Source organism: Hippocampus comes, unplaced genomic scaffold (genome assembly GCF_001891065.2).
Source record: "Hippocampus comes isolate QL1 unplaced genomic scaffold, H_comes_QL1_v1.1 scaffold219, whole genome shotgun sequence".
NCBI classification, from domain to species: domain Eukaryota; kingdom Metazoa; phylum Chordata; class Actinopteri; order Syngnathiformes; family Syngnathidae; genus Hippocampus; species Hippocampus comes.
Genome location: NW_017805653.1, coordinates 135,875 through 151,770, shown reverse-complemented (window position 1 = coordinate 151,770; position 15,896 = coordinate 135,875). Strand labels below are relative to the sequence as shown.

The window sequence follows — 15,896 nt, the reverse complement described above, 5'->3', positions numbered from 1 at the left end:
GGAGAAGGGAGATATCGAAAACAGGACTCAGAAAACAGAAACAGAAACTCTCGAGGACCCGACTTGGGCACCCCTTACCTGAAGGGAATGACAAAATGGATTCAGTACCTCATATCATCCACACCGCTTTGGTTCCGCTCGCTTGGCTCGATGCATCTTGACACAAACCCCCAACTTGGGTGGAGTGTTGCGACTGTTCACTCTGCGGGGTTGCCTGCTTCAACTGGTAGTTGAGTGTCTTTCTCAAGGACACTTGGACATGGTCCCAAGGGCCTGGGAATCGAACCCCCAACCTCTGTGTTTTTGCCATTCCCCCACCCCCCACCCCCATCCACATGTGCTTTATTTAGACTTCCTGGTCACTGTGAATGCCATTCAGAGGGTATGGTTGGGCCAGATTGGGCCCAAGCTGTACTTTTTTAACAGGTTTTAAAATGTGATTATTTCGGAAGTGAATGCATTCGATGCCACATAATGAAGAGGCTGTTGGCAAAATCCCATATTTCACAGTTGTTTTGTTGTTCCATTAAAATATTTATTTTCCCTGGAAAGAAATCTGTATTTATATCCATATGGCCGCAGATGGTATGCCAGGTATTCCAGGGCATAGAGTTGAACAGCGTAAATGTAGTGAAAGGACACAGCAAAGTCTGAACAGCATCCTGGACCCTGGAGAAAGAGAACAAGAAAGGCATGACTATTATTTCTCACAATCAGAAAGAACTGCTCAATGAGGGGTGTCAAACTTAATCGCACAGTGGGCCAAAAATGAAAGCAAACTTCAGTTTGTGGGGCAAACACGCTCAACATTTTTGAAGTAAAGATATTCTCCAGTCTCCAGGCATAAAAACTCAAACCAAGAAGAACCAAATTTGTACGATCGTGCGATGATTGCGTTGAGTGTAAATGGATGAATCATGTCGAGGGTGAAACGCTCAGCTGTTACGTTCTGAGCAACAGTGCTAACCCAATGTCAATGTCGCCAGCTTGCGCAGTGTGTGTACGTTTATTGAAAACCTCACTCGGAGCCTTCAAAGCTGGTGACTTCCCGGCCTGTGCTCTCAACCCGGTGACGCGGTTGATGGCGCAGTTTCAAAGCCTGAGTACGTGGGGCTGAGAGGGCGCAGTTGCCGCCACTGTTCCAGAAATAATGATCTCAATCAAAATAACATCAGAAACACTCTATGGTTCAGGGCCGTACTGCATTCAAAATTTGTGCCGGAAATATTCGATGGCCGAGGATGGGGGGTGTTTTGGCAAACCTGCCAATTAAACAGCGAATTTATAGACACACAACTGTGTACAAAAGGTCCCTTTTTCCTCAATTGATTTGTTTTTGTCTTTTCTTGAAATGACATTTTTACAACTGCAATTTATTTGGAAATGACAATGTTAGCTAAATTAACACTGAATTAGATTTATTATAGCATTACACAGCATTCAAACCAGGACTGGGCTATCCACCCATCCAACCATCCATCCAGGCATCCATCCATTCTCTACCGCTTAAGGGAGCGTGTTGTGAGGGCAACAATTTTAGCAGGGACGCCCAGACTTCCCTCTCCCCAGCTACTTCTTCCAGCTCTTCCAGGGCATCCTGAGGTGTTCCCAGGCCAGCCAGGACACATAGTATTTCTCGCGTGTTCTGGGGTTGTCCCGAGGGCCTCCTGCCGGTGGGACAAGCCTATAACACCTCACCAGGGAGGCGTCCAGGAGGCATCCTCATGCCCAAGCTACCTCATCTGGCTCTTCTCGATGTGGAGGAGAAGCGGCTCAACCCCCACCAGGATGACAGAGTTGCTCACCTTATCTCTAAGGGAGAGCCCAGACACCCTGTGGAGAAAAGTCATTTCGGCAGCTTGTAACCGTGATCTCGTTCTTACGGTCACAAGCTGTGGGTCTTGACCATAGGTGAGGGTTGGAACGTAGATCGACCGGTAAATTGAGAGCTTCGCCTTTAGCTCAGATCCTTGTTCACCCCAACGGACCGATACAAAGTCTGCATCACAGCAGATGCTCCACCTGGTGATCTTCCGCTCCATCATGCCCTTCATTGTGAAAAATACCCCAAGATACTTCAGTTCCTCCACTTGGGGCAGAATCTGGTCCCCGACCCGGAGAGGACACTCCACCCTTTTCAGATTGTTTCAGATTTGGAGGTGCTGATTTTCATCCCAACCGCTTCACACTTGGCTGCGAATTGCTCCAGTGAGAGTTGGAGATCTTGGCTCGAAGAAGCCAATAGCACCACATCAGTTAGGGAGGGGCCAGCCTGGCAGCCAGGCCGCTCTGCACCTCACACCTGATACTCGCCAGCTCGTCACCTACCTGTAGCCCATCTGCTCGTTCAGACCGGTAAAAGTTGGCCCCCAAACCATTCCTCAGTGCAAGTTTGTGCCATTACCGCTTGTAGTGAGCTCTGTTGGCATCTCTTGCAGTTTTCGTTTCCTGTGTGGACATTTTCCTGTGGACTCCTTGTGCTTCTCCCTTAACTTTCAAGTCCCAGTTTTCTCCCTGAGTGAGGTTTTCATTTCCTGTTCAGACATTTCCCTGTGGATTCTTCGTGCTTCTCCCTGAGTTGACTTTGCAAAGACACGAATAAACAACGCCAAGTGTTGGCTTACACCATACTGGTCTGTTGTCGTGCAATTGGGGTCACATACAAACCTCAACAACGTCATCTGCAAAAAGCAGAGATGCAATACTGAGGCCACCAAACCGTGCCCCTTCCACGCATCGGCTGCGGGAAGAAATTCTGTCCATGAGGGTTATGAACAGTCGGTGCCAAGGGCAGCGTTAGTAGAGTTTCGCCCTCACTGTTAACAAATCCAACTTAACTGCCGACAATGTGAACAAAATTTTGACATCGGCCGTACCCCATACTGCGAAAGCACCCCGCCCCCACCCACAGAATTCCCGAGTGACACCACTGAACGCCTTCTCCAAGTCCATAAAATGCATGTAGACTGGTTGGACGAACTCTCATGCACCCTCGAGGACCCTGCCAAGGGTGTCGAGCTGGTCCACTGTTCCACAGCCTTGATGAGCATCACACTGTTTCTCCAGAATCTGGGACTCCTCTTCCCAATGGATCCTCCTCTCCAGCACCACAGAATAGACCTTACCATGGAGGCTGAGGAGTGCGATCCCTCTGTTGTTGGAACACACCCTCTGGTCCCCCTTTTTAAAAAGAGGGACCACCACCTCGGTCTGCCAATCCAGAGCCACTGTCCCCAATGTTCACAAGATGCTGTTGAGGCATGTCAACCAGGACAGCTCCACAACATCCACAGCCTCGAGGAACTCCGGGCGGACTTCACCCACCCCAGGGACTTTCCCACCAAGGAGCTTTTCAACCACCTTCAACCCCAGAGCAAGGAGAGCCCACCGGAGTCCGCACACTATGCTTCTTCAAAGGAAGGCGTGTCGGCAGAGTTGACAAGGTCTTCGAAATATTCTACCCACGGACTCACAATGTCCCAAGTTGAGGCCAGGAGCGCCCCCTTCCCCACTATACACAGTAGTAATGATGAACTGCTTCCCCCTCCTGAGACGTCGGATGGCAGTTCCTCAAAGCTGCCCGGAAATTGGTCTTCCATGGGATTGCCGAACTCCTCCCATGGCCAAGTTTTTGCCTAAAAATTGTTTGTGTGTGTGTGTGTGTGTGTGTGTGTGTGTTTGTGTGTGTTTGTGCGCGCGCATATACAGTTGTAAAGACAGATAGATAGTCCTCCAACACCCGGGTTTTTGCCTTTAAATGAACAAAACAATGAAAGGGCACAGTGGCCACAAGAAACCCACATCTTGAGTACTAACCAACCAGAGGAAAGTTGTTTTGACTGCAGAGGACAGTTGGGACGGCCAAGTGGATCATGATTAGCATATTTTGGTGTCAGAACTCATCTGATTTAACCACACAAAACACACACACACACACACACACACACACACACACACACACACACACACACACACACACACACACTTCAAAACAGGGATGCCGTGATTGGCGCAGATGCATTCACAGTTACCCACATTAAGCCTTACATGACGGGAATGCCATCTATCAAGTTCACAGAGTCACACACAGCATTGTTTTCATGCATGGAGTTTGCATGGTTTTTAAAGTGCTTCTGTGGATTTTGTTTGTGGACTACTTCTTCCAACATTCTGGTAACATTTATTTTTGATCAATAGACGAATGTGAGTGGAAATAGTTGTTTTTCTATGTGTGCCCTGCGATTGTCTAGCGACAAGCTAACTGCGCACCCTGCATCTCGCTCAAAGTCAGGTCGCCCTAATACAGACGATGAGAGACCTTTAATGAGGACACCTGCTCACCAAACACATAATCTGCCTCCTCAAAACACTTTAGCCACCATACGATATCATGCTTCGGACAGACAGCCCCACAGTTGCACAACTGGCATCACAATGAATGTCTTGTGTCCTTACTTGAATTGGAGGGTAGTATTCATAATCCAGATACCAAGGGTTCTTTTGGAACTGTCTGGCCAAATGAAGCTCCGGAGGGCAAGGATGAAATGTTTGTCTTGCTTTCACATCTCTGGTATCGACCGGTTCCACCTTCATTGTCTCCATACACTTCCCCAGAGCCATGTCCTCGATGGAAGAGAAGTGGGTGCATGCTCCTGTGGCGAAACCTTTCATAAATCTCCGTAATGCTTCCTTACTGAGGACATAGCCTGCTCCGCCGCTCATATAGCCTTGACGGATAAAAGGTTGAAACCTTCTTCCCAGGAACAAAGGCTTCTCAGGATCAAGGTTTGACAACATGTAGAGTAGATTCTCCACAATCACATATGTGTCATCGTCGGCTTTTAAAAACCAATCTGCATTGTCCAGGTGCTCTTTGTAGATGTACTCAAAGGCACGGATGGTTTTCCAGTACAGGTGCTCTCGTCCCTCACTGACATTCAGTTTCACAGTTGGGAAGTCCGTCCGAACGGAACTCATGTACAACACTATGTGGCAGCGCTTCGCCCAAGTTTCCTTGATGTGCTTGGTCCGGGACACCATATTCTTCGGCCCTGTCATGATCCAACACAAGATACGGGTCGTTTGTGATGAATTTGTTGGAGAGGTCAAGTTCACACCTGGAAGCAAAACAAATAATGTGTCATGAATGTGTTGGATAGAAGAACCATATGATTATTTTATATCAATTCATTGTTGTATTTTATATGAAGGAAGACTGGACATCATGCTTTCAAGCATTTCCTACTCTGTCAAATTTTTAATTAACGGTAAATGCGCTTTTTCTTATAAAGCGCGATTCTTCCCAAGGCACTCGAAGCGCTATGACACCGACTCCTCGGATGATGCGGCATCAGAAGCAACTGAGGGGAGGGGCTTCAGTATCTTGCTCAAGGACACTTGGTCACAAGGGCTGAGGATCAAACCCGCAACCTTCCCGAGGGGAGACGACCACTCGACCGTCCGAGCCAAGTCGCCCCATGGCTCTTGATGTCATCTATACAGTACACAGCATTCGGTGTGGTATTTTATATTATTTTGGGGGGAAAACTATAAAAAACGTTGGTTCAACTGTTTCTGTTCAGTGCAGAAGTGACTCAGTTCGGCACACGCAACACTTTTTTTTTTTTTTTTTTTTTTTAATCGTTCACTAACTGAGGCAGGGCGGCACAGTGCACCATTGGTTAGCACGTCGACCTCACAGTGCAGAAATCGTGGGTTCGATCCCGGCTCCAGTCTTCCTGTGTGGAGTTTGCATGTTCTTCCCGTGCCTGTGTGGGTTTTCCCCGGGTACTCCAGTTTCCTGCCCCATTTCAAAAATCATATATGAAAGCTTACAACGTGATAAGGCATAATGTGATAATTTATTTGAAGCAACCAATCAATTGAGGGGCCATTTGGCCTCTCCTGGGGAAAACTCCGCTGCCCACCACTGCTCACATAATGTTCCAATTGAAGCTGTTGTGAGACCATTGATTTTTTTTTTTCCTCATGGTTTCCACACTAGCTGGATTAGGGCAGAAGAAGCAATGAAGAGAATTGACCAGCTGCCAGTGGGGAGCTTTGACTCCTCACCTTGAGTGAGAATTCTCAGCAGGGTAATAATATATTTTCCCCTACTTGTGGAACATTATGTGCATATTGTGATGTGGTTCAAACAAACAACAACAACAAAAAACTCAATGCTGAGTTCAGCCTATTCGATATTGTGTGCATGTTATTTGACAACTAACAAAATATTGTGTGACCGCTGCAGCAGTACAGGTGTGCTCTAGATTTTTTTTTAAATATTACCGTATTTTCCGCACTTTTGGGCGCACCAAAAAGTCTTCCATTTTCTTAAAAGCTCACCGAGCGCCTTAAAATTTGGTGCGTCTTGTGTATGGTCATTACGGTAAAATGTCGACTCCAAGATGGCTCCTTCCTTGAGACATGCTTCCAATGTTATAACTTGCTGTTGGTTCAGTGAACTGTGTCGCTGCTTTACTAAATAAGTTTGTGTTGCAGCTCCGAATAAAGGAGAGCTGTGGTATTAATTTTTTAAAACAGTCTCAACAAATACAGGTACGTCTTTGTCTGTCTCCGTGCCTTCTTCCGTTCGACTCGAGAGGCGTTCAAGACCGCCTCCAAAAAACGTAAACTAACGATTACTTCAATGAAACTACAAAAATTGAAAATAATACATCAAAACTGAAAAGCAAGCGAGGATATCACAAAATAAATTCTATAGCCCCCCTAGAGAATGTATATTGTGATTTAATCATTTGTGAAGACACAACAAAGGAATAAACAACTTCGACTGACATCCGATCGTCCTGTTGGAGCTACAGCAAGGATATGCCAATGCGTTTTTCAGAGGCGGTCATGAACGCCTCTCGAGTTGACCGGAAGAAAAGAAGGCACGGAGACGGACAAAGACGCACCTGTATTTGTTGAAAAAAGGAGAACTGTGGTTGTTTTTTTTTTTTCTAACGCAGACTTTATGAATGGTTTTCACAGTCTCAACAAATGTACTGTACGTCTTTGTCCATCTCCGTGCCTTCTCTTCCGTTCCACTCAAGAGGCGTAAATTAATGATTACTTCAATGAAACCACTCAGAAAATCAAGCGAGGAAATCACAAAATAAATTCTGCAAGGGTGGATATAGAATTTATTTTGTAATTTCCTCGCTTGATTTTCTGTTTTGATGCATTATTTTCAATTTTCGTAGTTTCATTTGAGTATAGTAATAGTTAATTTACGTTTTTCAGAGGTGGTCATGAACGCCTCTTAAGTTGAACGGACGCCTCTCGAGTTGAATGGAAGGAGCGTAGAACCATCTAGTGGAGGCATTGTAGATTGCGCCTTATAATGCGAAGTCCAATGTATGAAAAACATTTACAAAATAGCCATTCATTGAAGGTGCACCTCATAACCCGGTGCGTCTTTTAGTGTGGAAAATACGGTAATACAATACTATTAGGGCGGCCCGGAGGACCAGTAGTTAGCACGTCGACCTCACAGTGCAGAGGTACCGGGTCCAATTCCAGCTTGCATGTTCCCCGTGCCTGCATGGGTTTTCTCCGGTTTCCTCCCACATTCCAAAAACCACGCATGGCAGGCTGATTGAACACTGAATTGTCCCGAGGTGTTAGTGTGAGCGCAAGTGTCTGCCCTGCAATTGGTTGGCAACCGGTTCAGGGTGTCCCCCGCCTACTGCCCGAAGACGGCTGAGAGAGGTTCCAGCACCCCCGCAACCCTTGTGAGGATAAGGAGGATCAGAAAATGGATGGCAAATGACAAAGATTAAGCAAGTGTCTCACTAAATGCAAAAACGCCACGGTCCGGAGCAACAACGTTGACAGTTGGTCATATTGTTCGTCTTCGTTTTAATGATGAAATACATATTTCAAGATTATTTATTTGGACAGTTTCAGATTTTATCTAAAATCAAGATTTCCTTTTGAGAACAGATCTGTACTGCAATGACGGAAAAGGAGGACACTTTATTTTGAGAATTATTTCTATGTGCACCAGTCTTTTTTATGTCACTACAATTGGATTTCCAAAGATGAATTAGTCTGACACTGATGGCACAGCAGGATAAAAAAAAAATTCTCAAGGGACACATCAATGAAAAAGGTTGAGAACCACTGGTGTAGATAAAAGCCTTCTCATTGTAAGTGTGTTCCATTTACCATTGTGATCAAATTGGATTTTTAGTGAATGGGGTAAACGTGCTTTGGGACAAAAGTACAAATTGCTGACCCCTTCGAATTGATTCAGGATTTCCCGCTGAAACGGTAAACTACCGGCTCTGAACACTGGCCTAGATTCATTAAAACGAGCCAGAAGCCAAGCAAAGTTGTTAGGATGTTCTTTGAAGAAGTCAATTTTCAAACAAACACACTCAAAACCACTAAATATGCATAAAAACCCACTCAGAGCAGTGGCAAAAGTCATTTTGACAGAGTAGCGTCCGCACCTGCAACCCAATTAAAAAAAAAACCAAACATTTAAACATTTATAAAATGTCTGGCTACCTTTGTGTTCGAGTTGGTCTCCTTGCCGGGCATCTTCTTCATGACTCTTGGGCAAGTCTGAGTCTAAAAAATATTGCAGGGACATAAATCCGATCATCAGTCCAGTGATGAAGAGTGAACGTGACCTAAATCTCATTCTGTGTTAACTGTCAAATACATACAGTACATAGATGTAGATATTTTTTTGGTTCCTGAGGTAAGAGTCCAGGTATGTGCACAAATCTTGCACCTGCCCTTTTGCCATGGATGAGAGAAGTCTCCGTCACTGATAAACTTTGCACCGACAGCAAGCCCCCACTTTGCTCCTCCTCCTCCTCCACCTCTTGCTCTTCTGCGTCCGCCTTCACTTAGCTCTCATCCAGTGTTTGAACACAAATATTCATCCATTCATTTGCTAATGCGCTTATCTTCAAGAGGGGTCGCGGGCGTGCTGGAGCTTATCCCTGCTGTCTTCAGGCAGTCGTGGGGACACCCTTCACTGGTTGCCACCCAATCGCAGGGCACACAGAGACGAACAACCATCCGCGCTCACTATCATACCTCCGGACAATTGAGAATGTTCCAACCTGACATGCATGTTTTTGGAATGTGGGAGGAAACCGGAGTACCCGGAGAAAACCCATGCCAGGCACGAGACAAATGTGCAAACTCCACACAAGAAGGCCGGAGCCGGAATCAATCTGTGCACCTCCGCACCGTGAGGCCAACGCCCTAACCACTGGACCCACGGGGCCGCCCTCTTTTAATATGTAAACAATTTGTTTTTCATGTTGAAAATAGCAAGTTTTTTCATATATTTGGCTGAAAAACACTTCAAAACATGTGGATTGGGGACACCGTGAGTGTCCACAAAAGAGAAATAACGACTAAACATTCATCATCTGTAATGTTCACCTTTTTGTTGTTCATCATCATCACCAAAACGGTGGTAAATCGTCATAGGAGTTCCTTTAAGTCGGTGGTGCCCAATCTTTTTTCAATATATCGACCGCACGTGCACACATACAGGCACGCATGCACTCACACATACGCATCCACGCACGCATGCATGCCATAATGGCCCAGAAAATGAACAAAACAGACAAATAAAGTGGATACAAGAGTTTCTGAAAAGGAAATCACTGCCGACCTTGGGGACGAATCGACGTAGAGGCATGGGACGCACTTTTGCAGCGTGCTAAGTGTAAGACCATCACTACCCAAGTTCACGTGTTACGTTTTAAAATACTCCAGATTCACATTCTTTGCCAGCGGCCTCGGTGAATTGGGGATGAAACAAACTTTGAATGAGAATAATTTTATAAAGGAAATGTCGTAACAGCTCTGACTGCAAGCTGCAATTGTAGACTGTTGACCGCTAATAACTTCTGGTGATGCAGGTCATGCGCCACCCTAAATTAAAATTGATTTGCTTTTTTATTTTAATTTAAAAAAAAAAAATTGTGAAAGTGAGACTCAAAGAATGCTGAGCGTGCAGTGTACACTAACACAAAAATATTTTAATCACACGCACAAAAATATTTTAATCACACGCACACACACGGGCGATTTTTTTTTTCTTCCCATTTTAACCCACACCCATCGCGATCGATTTGGGACCAGTCCACAGGCTACCAGTTGATTGCGATTGACAGGCTGGGCACCATTGCTTTAAACTACTCAGAGTTATTCAAAAACACGAAAAAGGGAAGTGAATAAAATGTACCTACCTCCTGGAGCGCGTTGAGCGGACGCCGATCATCATCATCATCCATCTGACTCTGAGGCAGAGAAGAGGGTTGAGGAGCCACATATGTGACTGCCCTGCTGGTCATCTATAAAGACAGTCAACAATGATAGTGATTCAGAATCTTTTTGATCAATAGGCCATCAGATCAGATTTGCAATTTGCAAGGGGGCAGAAAATTCCTGGTAAATTCAGTCATCCTTCAACACATTACAAATCATTTTTTCTGATTCTGAGAGAAAATAAATCATTGATCAAGTTGCACTTAACTCATTCATTTTCTAATCAGTTTATTCTCACAAGGGTTGGGGGCACGCCGGAGCCTATCCCAGCTGTCTCTGGACAGTACACTCTGGACAGCCTGCCACAGCCACCGCTACTGCTTCGCTCGGAAACGGCAATAGGAACCACCACACTGGCTTACATATGTGCAGTAGTACAGGAAGTATTTGTTATTGTTAGTTTCAGACGCAGAACGAACGTTGCATTGCTAAAATGGCTACAAAACGGACCTTTGCAGACCAAGGAGTTAAGAAAAGAAAAGCTTTAATGCTTGAAGATAGCATAAAAGTCATAAAAATGAAAGATGGAGGAAGCAAAGTAAAAGACATTATGCAAGAAATTGATGTAAGTGAAAGTGAATGCTGATCATAAATTTCGCTCATACTTATGCACTATTGGAATGAAAATAAAGAGTAAACATATACGTTCTATGTGCGTGTGTGTGTGTTTACGTCTGAGATGAAATTAGCTATCGTAAAAAAATTCCCCTGTCGTGAAACATTTCTGGCTGCAAACATGATTTCGTTGTCGAGGTATTTCACTGTAGTGGTGCAGAATAGGTGGATAATAAGTCTCACCACCTAGTTTTCCCTCTCCACTTGAATGCAAACATAAACGCAGCACATGATGGGTGGTAAACTCTTCTTCTGCGCTGGTATTCTGCATTATTTATCATATCTCCCCGATACTCAGCAACAAATTGTCCGCTGCCGATTGTACTCTTTGCAAATAAATATTCCACATCCTGTAGCAGACAGCAACAATAGTTTTTAGAAGAAAAAAAAACAGGCTTGGCAATCTATTCTTCCATTATTGAGAGGTCGATGTTAATTTAGAAAACATATCTTGTACAATAAAATTGTTTTTATTTGTTCGGTTTCACATGTGTGTTCTTCTACTGAAGTAAGACAAGACGTGGAATTAATCTATTTATAACATGGCTTGTTTACAAACTGAGTCGGAACCTGCAAAACTAAGCTCAGGGTTTATATTTATGCTCATATGATAATAACTGTATATGTTTTATCCACAGTATATGCCATATCATGTAATAATTACTCAGCATATAACATCAGACAACACCTTACCTTTGACTGCATTTATGTACCTCACACACAATTTGCCTGTTTTGTCGGTCCTGAATGAAATGTGACAAATGGCTTCCTGAAGAGGGCTGACTCTTTGTGGCATTTCGAACTTAAGAGAGAGAGAGTTTGCATTGTATTCAGTCAGAATTGATTTATATATTGAACATATAAACACAACATGAAATACAGTACATTTAAAAAAAACTAAATAAAGGAAAAAATTCAATACATGTTTTGGTTCAGTACAGTTTACATGCTCAAAGGAAATAGTAAGAAGTACAAAAACTTGTCAAGTTGTCCCCCTTGATCTTTATAAATTTAGGGAGTTAGCTTCAACTTGTTTGATTTGAAATTAACTGTTCATATTAATATCATACAATACAGAGTTATCGATATAGTGCTTTCACAATAGCTGTGGTTCTTGGTTTTGCTGTTTGGTGCTTTCTACCGTCTTTGTTACCGATTTGTTGCTTTACTGTTGTGCATATTAGTTGCTCCATGTACAACACTTAGGATGCAGCGATGGCTGTTTGAAAGTGCTCTATAAATACAGTTGAGATGACAGTTCAGTGGAGGCACTTTTATTTTGAAGGTGGCCAACGCCGCTCGCTGGCAGCAGACTACTGTAATGCAGAGTACTGACAATCGCAGTTGTGGCTCACTTGACTTCGATTTTGCGAGTGGAGACTGGCTTGACCGCAGCAATCGACTGAAAGAACGAGAAGTGGCCGAACCTGCTCTGGTCGAGCCAACTCTGAACTTCCCGAAAACAGAGTCGTTGTCCTCATTTGCTCCGAAGAAATCGTCCTCGTAATCTGCCGTCCTCCTGCACAACATTTTCACACGATTCATGACAACATTATACACTCTCACCCTTTGACTTGATGGACAAGGACTGATAGCGCACTCAGCAAACATTCTGGACCAAAAGTTTTACATCATTACTGTATTGGGAAACATATCAAACTGACTGAATCATCGAAACCAGGTTTGCAAGCATCATCTCAATTTGCTTCTGGCGATTGTAATAATCTCAACATGGCTGGAACAAAATAATCAATTGTTATTTTAAACATTTTATAAATGATGCGCTAGCATCATCTCACTGTTTTTTTTTCTTTTCCTCTTTTTCACCCTGGCTCGCGATATCTTTTCGATGACATATCCAAATATAAACTTCTTCCAAATTTGCGATTGAAGCAAAATGTAACAAACTACGACAGAACAATAAAGAGGGGCCTGCGGAGTACGAAAGTTAGACCGACGAGAGGTCCGCACAGGAGATTCATCTTTTTTTCATGTAATTAAGACTGTTATTTGTGTATTACATATATTTATTAACATACGGTTCTTTGCAGTTTTATTATAAATATTATATACTGTACTGTTATTATAATTCCTATTATTATGATTTTTTTACAACCTTGATTTTTTTTGGGGGGGTGAGGCTGTTGGTGCCCTACGCGGAGTGTGTAATCAGTGTATGCCAAGCACCGTGCCTGCTGTTGTGGTTCCCCCTCTAAGTGTAGATGCGACCTTCTGCCCTCGGCACCTCGTCTGCCTTTTCTCTCTCACTTCCTCATGCACACGCACGACAAACAGTGCCTTGTTTGTACTCAGAAAAACATCATTTGCAGACATGCATTTTAAGCTTTTACCTGAACTATGATTACATAAAGGCAGCACTAACACAAAAGCCAGTACATTCTAAAAACGTGAAAAACTGCAATACAACGACATCAAAGCTTATAAATGAAAATCTCTTCTCTATCCATCCAAAATGTGACCTGTGCTTAACACAATTGAATCAACTTATACAATAAATAAAAACAAATCAGTTTAAAAAAAATGTACAAATACAGTCAAAAACACTCTGAAAACTAACTTAAGTAAAACTAAATTTCAAAACCCAAACTCAAAAACTATTATAAAGAAGACGACTACTCATGATAATTTCAAACCAAAAACATGATCGATTCACCATGCTTTAGAGAGAATCTTTGACCACAAACTGTGCAGGAAAAAAAGGCTTCTCAACAGTGTCTTCCTCTGTGACGTTTTAAAGTTACCTTGTGAGAGAATTTTTGGGCACAGACTGTGCAAGCAAAAGGTTTCTCACTAGTGTGGGTTCTTATATGATTTCTTAAGGTTCCTTTCTCTGAAAATCTCTGACCACAAACTACACAAGAAAAACGTTTCTCACCAGTGTGGGTTCTAATGTTAATTGTTAAGCTTCCCTTCTGAGAGAATCTTTGGTTTCTCTCCAGTGTGTGTTCTTGTGTGGATGTTTAAGTGTCCCTTCTGAGAGAATCTTTGACCACAAACCATGCAGGAAAAAGGTTTCTCGCCTGTGTGGGTTCTTGTGTGAATTGTTAGGCTTTCCTTCCGTGAGAATCTTTGACCACAAACTAAGCAGAAAATAGGTTTCTCATTAGTGTGTTTACTTGCATGACGTTTTAAGTTTTTCTTCTGAGAGAATAGTTGGCCACAAACTGAGCACGAAAAAGGTTTCTCATCACTGTGTGTTCTTGTGTGTGTTATTAAGGTTCCCCTGCGAGAGAATCTTTGGCCACAAATTGGGCAGGCAAAAGGTTTCTCATCAGTGTGTGTTCTGGTGTGTGTTTTTAAGGTACCGTTCCGTGAGAATTTTTGTCCACAAACCGAGCAGGTAAATGGTTTCTCACCAGTGTGGGTTCTTGAGTGTATTTTTAAGTGATGCTGCCGAGAGAATCTTTGACCACAAACTGAGCAGGAAAAAGGTTTCTCACCAGTGTGGCAAATCATATGCCTCTTCAAGCTCTTCGCATAAGTATACATATTCCCGCACTGAGAACATTGCCACCGTTTTTCAGTTTCACATGTCATATCATCTTCAGACGGTTTATCACCAGTCTCAGTAGAACGTGGCGTTATGTCATCACCGCCTGATGGTGATCCTCCATCACCTTCTGTTGTCACGTGTTGATATGAGCTGCTACATGGAGGGCCTGCCCCTCTACTCGCTTCACTTTGTCCTTCATCTTCACTTTTCAAAGGGTCACCATTCAGTGGCCACTTGCAGATATTTTGCTCCTCCTCCTCCCCTTTGATGTAGGGAGGCTTTCCTTCATCCACCAGGGTGTGGAGATGCATTTCCTCCTCTTTGATGTGAGTGTGCTCTTCATCTTCTTTTTTATTGACAGGAGGCTCTGGCTCCTTCTTTACTTGAATGCAGGGGGGCTCTTCATCCTCCACTTCCTCCTTAATGTGGGGGGACTCTGGCTCCTGTCGCCCAGGACCAACATCTTCGCTGACATCTTCAAGACACAAGATTTTTTTTAAAAAAGGTTCAGCGAGGTCAGTTCTCATGGTGTAACTTTACATGGCAGATATTGTTTCGATTTATACTTGTACTTTATTGTAACTTAAGGTTATTACAATAAAAAGGTAAAAAGGCTCGTACTGTTTATTAGCCACCTGGTGTGATATAATCTGTCCACATTTAAACAAAATCAAATGTTATTGAAAGACCACTAACAAAAGTTGACGTTTGGTTCACTACATTCTCATGTTTAAACTTTGAATTTGCATGGCTGTTTATATTTATACACATGGTTCACTGGAATTAAAGACTATTCCAAGAAAAAGGTAAAAAGGTGTTTATTAACAAACTGATCTCTCAATTAGGCTGCTGTGTGTTTTATCTGTTTACATTAAGACAAAAACAAATGTGATTGCAAGACCAGTGACATTTTTTTCTCGTCTGCCATATCCGAAACCAACCGCCGGATGGCGCCAATTTACAAAACATGAATGACATGTCGATGACAGCACAATGTTGCACCCTCTGCTAGGTTTGAATATAAATGCAGAGAAACCCAAACTGAACACAGCATTCATAAATTCTACAGTCTTCATATCAGTGGCGGACCCTGAGGGCCAGCAAGGCCTTCTCTGCTGCCCTAAACATTCTCAGAAAAGTAAACTTACTTTTATGTATTTTATGTTATTTTATCATTTGTTATTTTATTTTCATAAATATGTAAACAAAATTATTCTCTGTATTCTTTACATCATATTATTTCCACTGAGTTGAGTGGCTTATTGAAAGCCACTCGATAAATAACTTATTTATTATGGTAGAATTTTTAACCAATCATATTTCAGCTAGCTTGCATTGCCAGGGAAATTAAACTTGCTCGGGGCCTTCAGATTAAACAGAGCAGGCCCCTGTGCACTGTAAGTGAACGGGCACAGTCAGGTTTCAATAGCCAATCAGATCACGAGTCTGAGACTCGTGA

At 43.2% G+C, this 15,896-nt stretch overlaps 2 protein-coding genes and 1 long non-coding RNA gene across 3 annotated transcripts in view; all 3 read right to left on the bottom strand.

Moving 5' to 3' along the window:
- Positions 1-504: 504 nt before the first annotated feature.
- c1galt1a (core 1 synthase, glycoprotein-N-acetylgalactosamine 3-beta-galactosyltransferase 1a) lies at positions 505-8,965 on the bottom strand. Its single transcript, XM_019881704.1, has 3 exons — positions 8,521-8,965; positions 4,456-5,117; positions 505-669 (listed from the first exon to the last, which is right to left on the bottom strand). Exons 1-3 carry the CDS (start codon positions 8,654-8,656, stop codon positions 505-507), a joined length of 963 nt encoding a protein of 320 aa, XP_019737263.1. The 5' UTR covers positions 8,657-8,965.
- A 2,262-nt stretch (positions 8,966-11,227) lies between these two features.
- Positions 11,228-11,972, bottom strand: LOC109522883 (uncharacterized). The gene is made up of 2 exons (XR_002169651.1): positions 11,617-11,972; positions 11,228-11,273 (listed from the first exon to the last, which is right to left on the bottom strand). It is a non-coding gene; the product is annotated as an uncharacterized LOC109522883 (long non-coding RNA).
- A 1,764-nt stretch (positions 11,973-13,736) lies between these two features.
- Positions 13,737-15,896, bottom strand: part of LOC109522881 (zinc finger protein 239-like) — a 4,456-nt gene continuing 2,296 nt past the window's right edge. Inside the window, exon 3 of the mRNA XM_019881716.1 lies at positions 13,737-14,912. Within this exon, the coding sequence (XP_019737275.1) occupies positions 13,837-14,912 (1,076 nt within the window). The 3' untranslated portion in view covers positions 13,737-13,836. The remainder of the gene's footprint in view (positions 14,913-15,896) is intronic.

Bases quoted from the DNA above. Each gene is read 5' to 3' on its own strand.
- c1galt1a (XM_019881704.1), bottom strand. From the start codon at position 8,656: ATGAGATTTAGGTCACGTTCACTCTTCATCACTGGACTGATGATCGGA. The intron at 5,118-8,520 runs GTAGCCAGACAT...TTTTGCTTCCAG, and splicing joins AGACCAACTCGAACACAAAG to GTGTGAACTTGACCTCTCCA. The intron at 670-4,455 runs GTAAGGACACAA...CTCTTTCTCCAG, and splicing joins AATACTACCCTCCAATTCAA to GGTCCAGGATGCTGTTCAGA.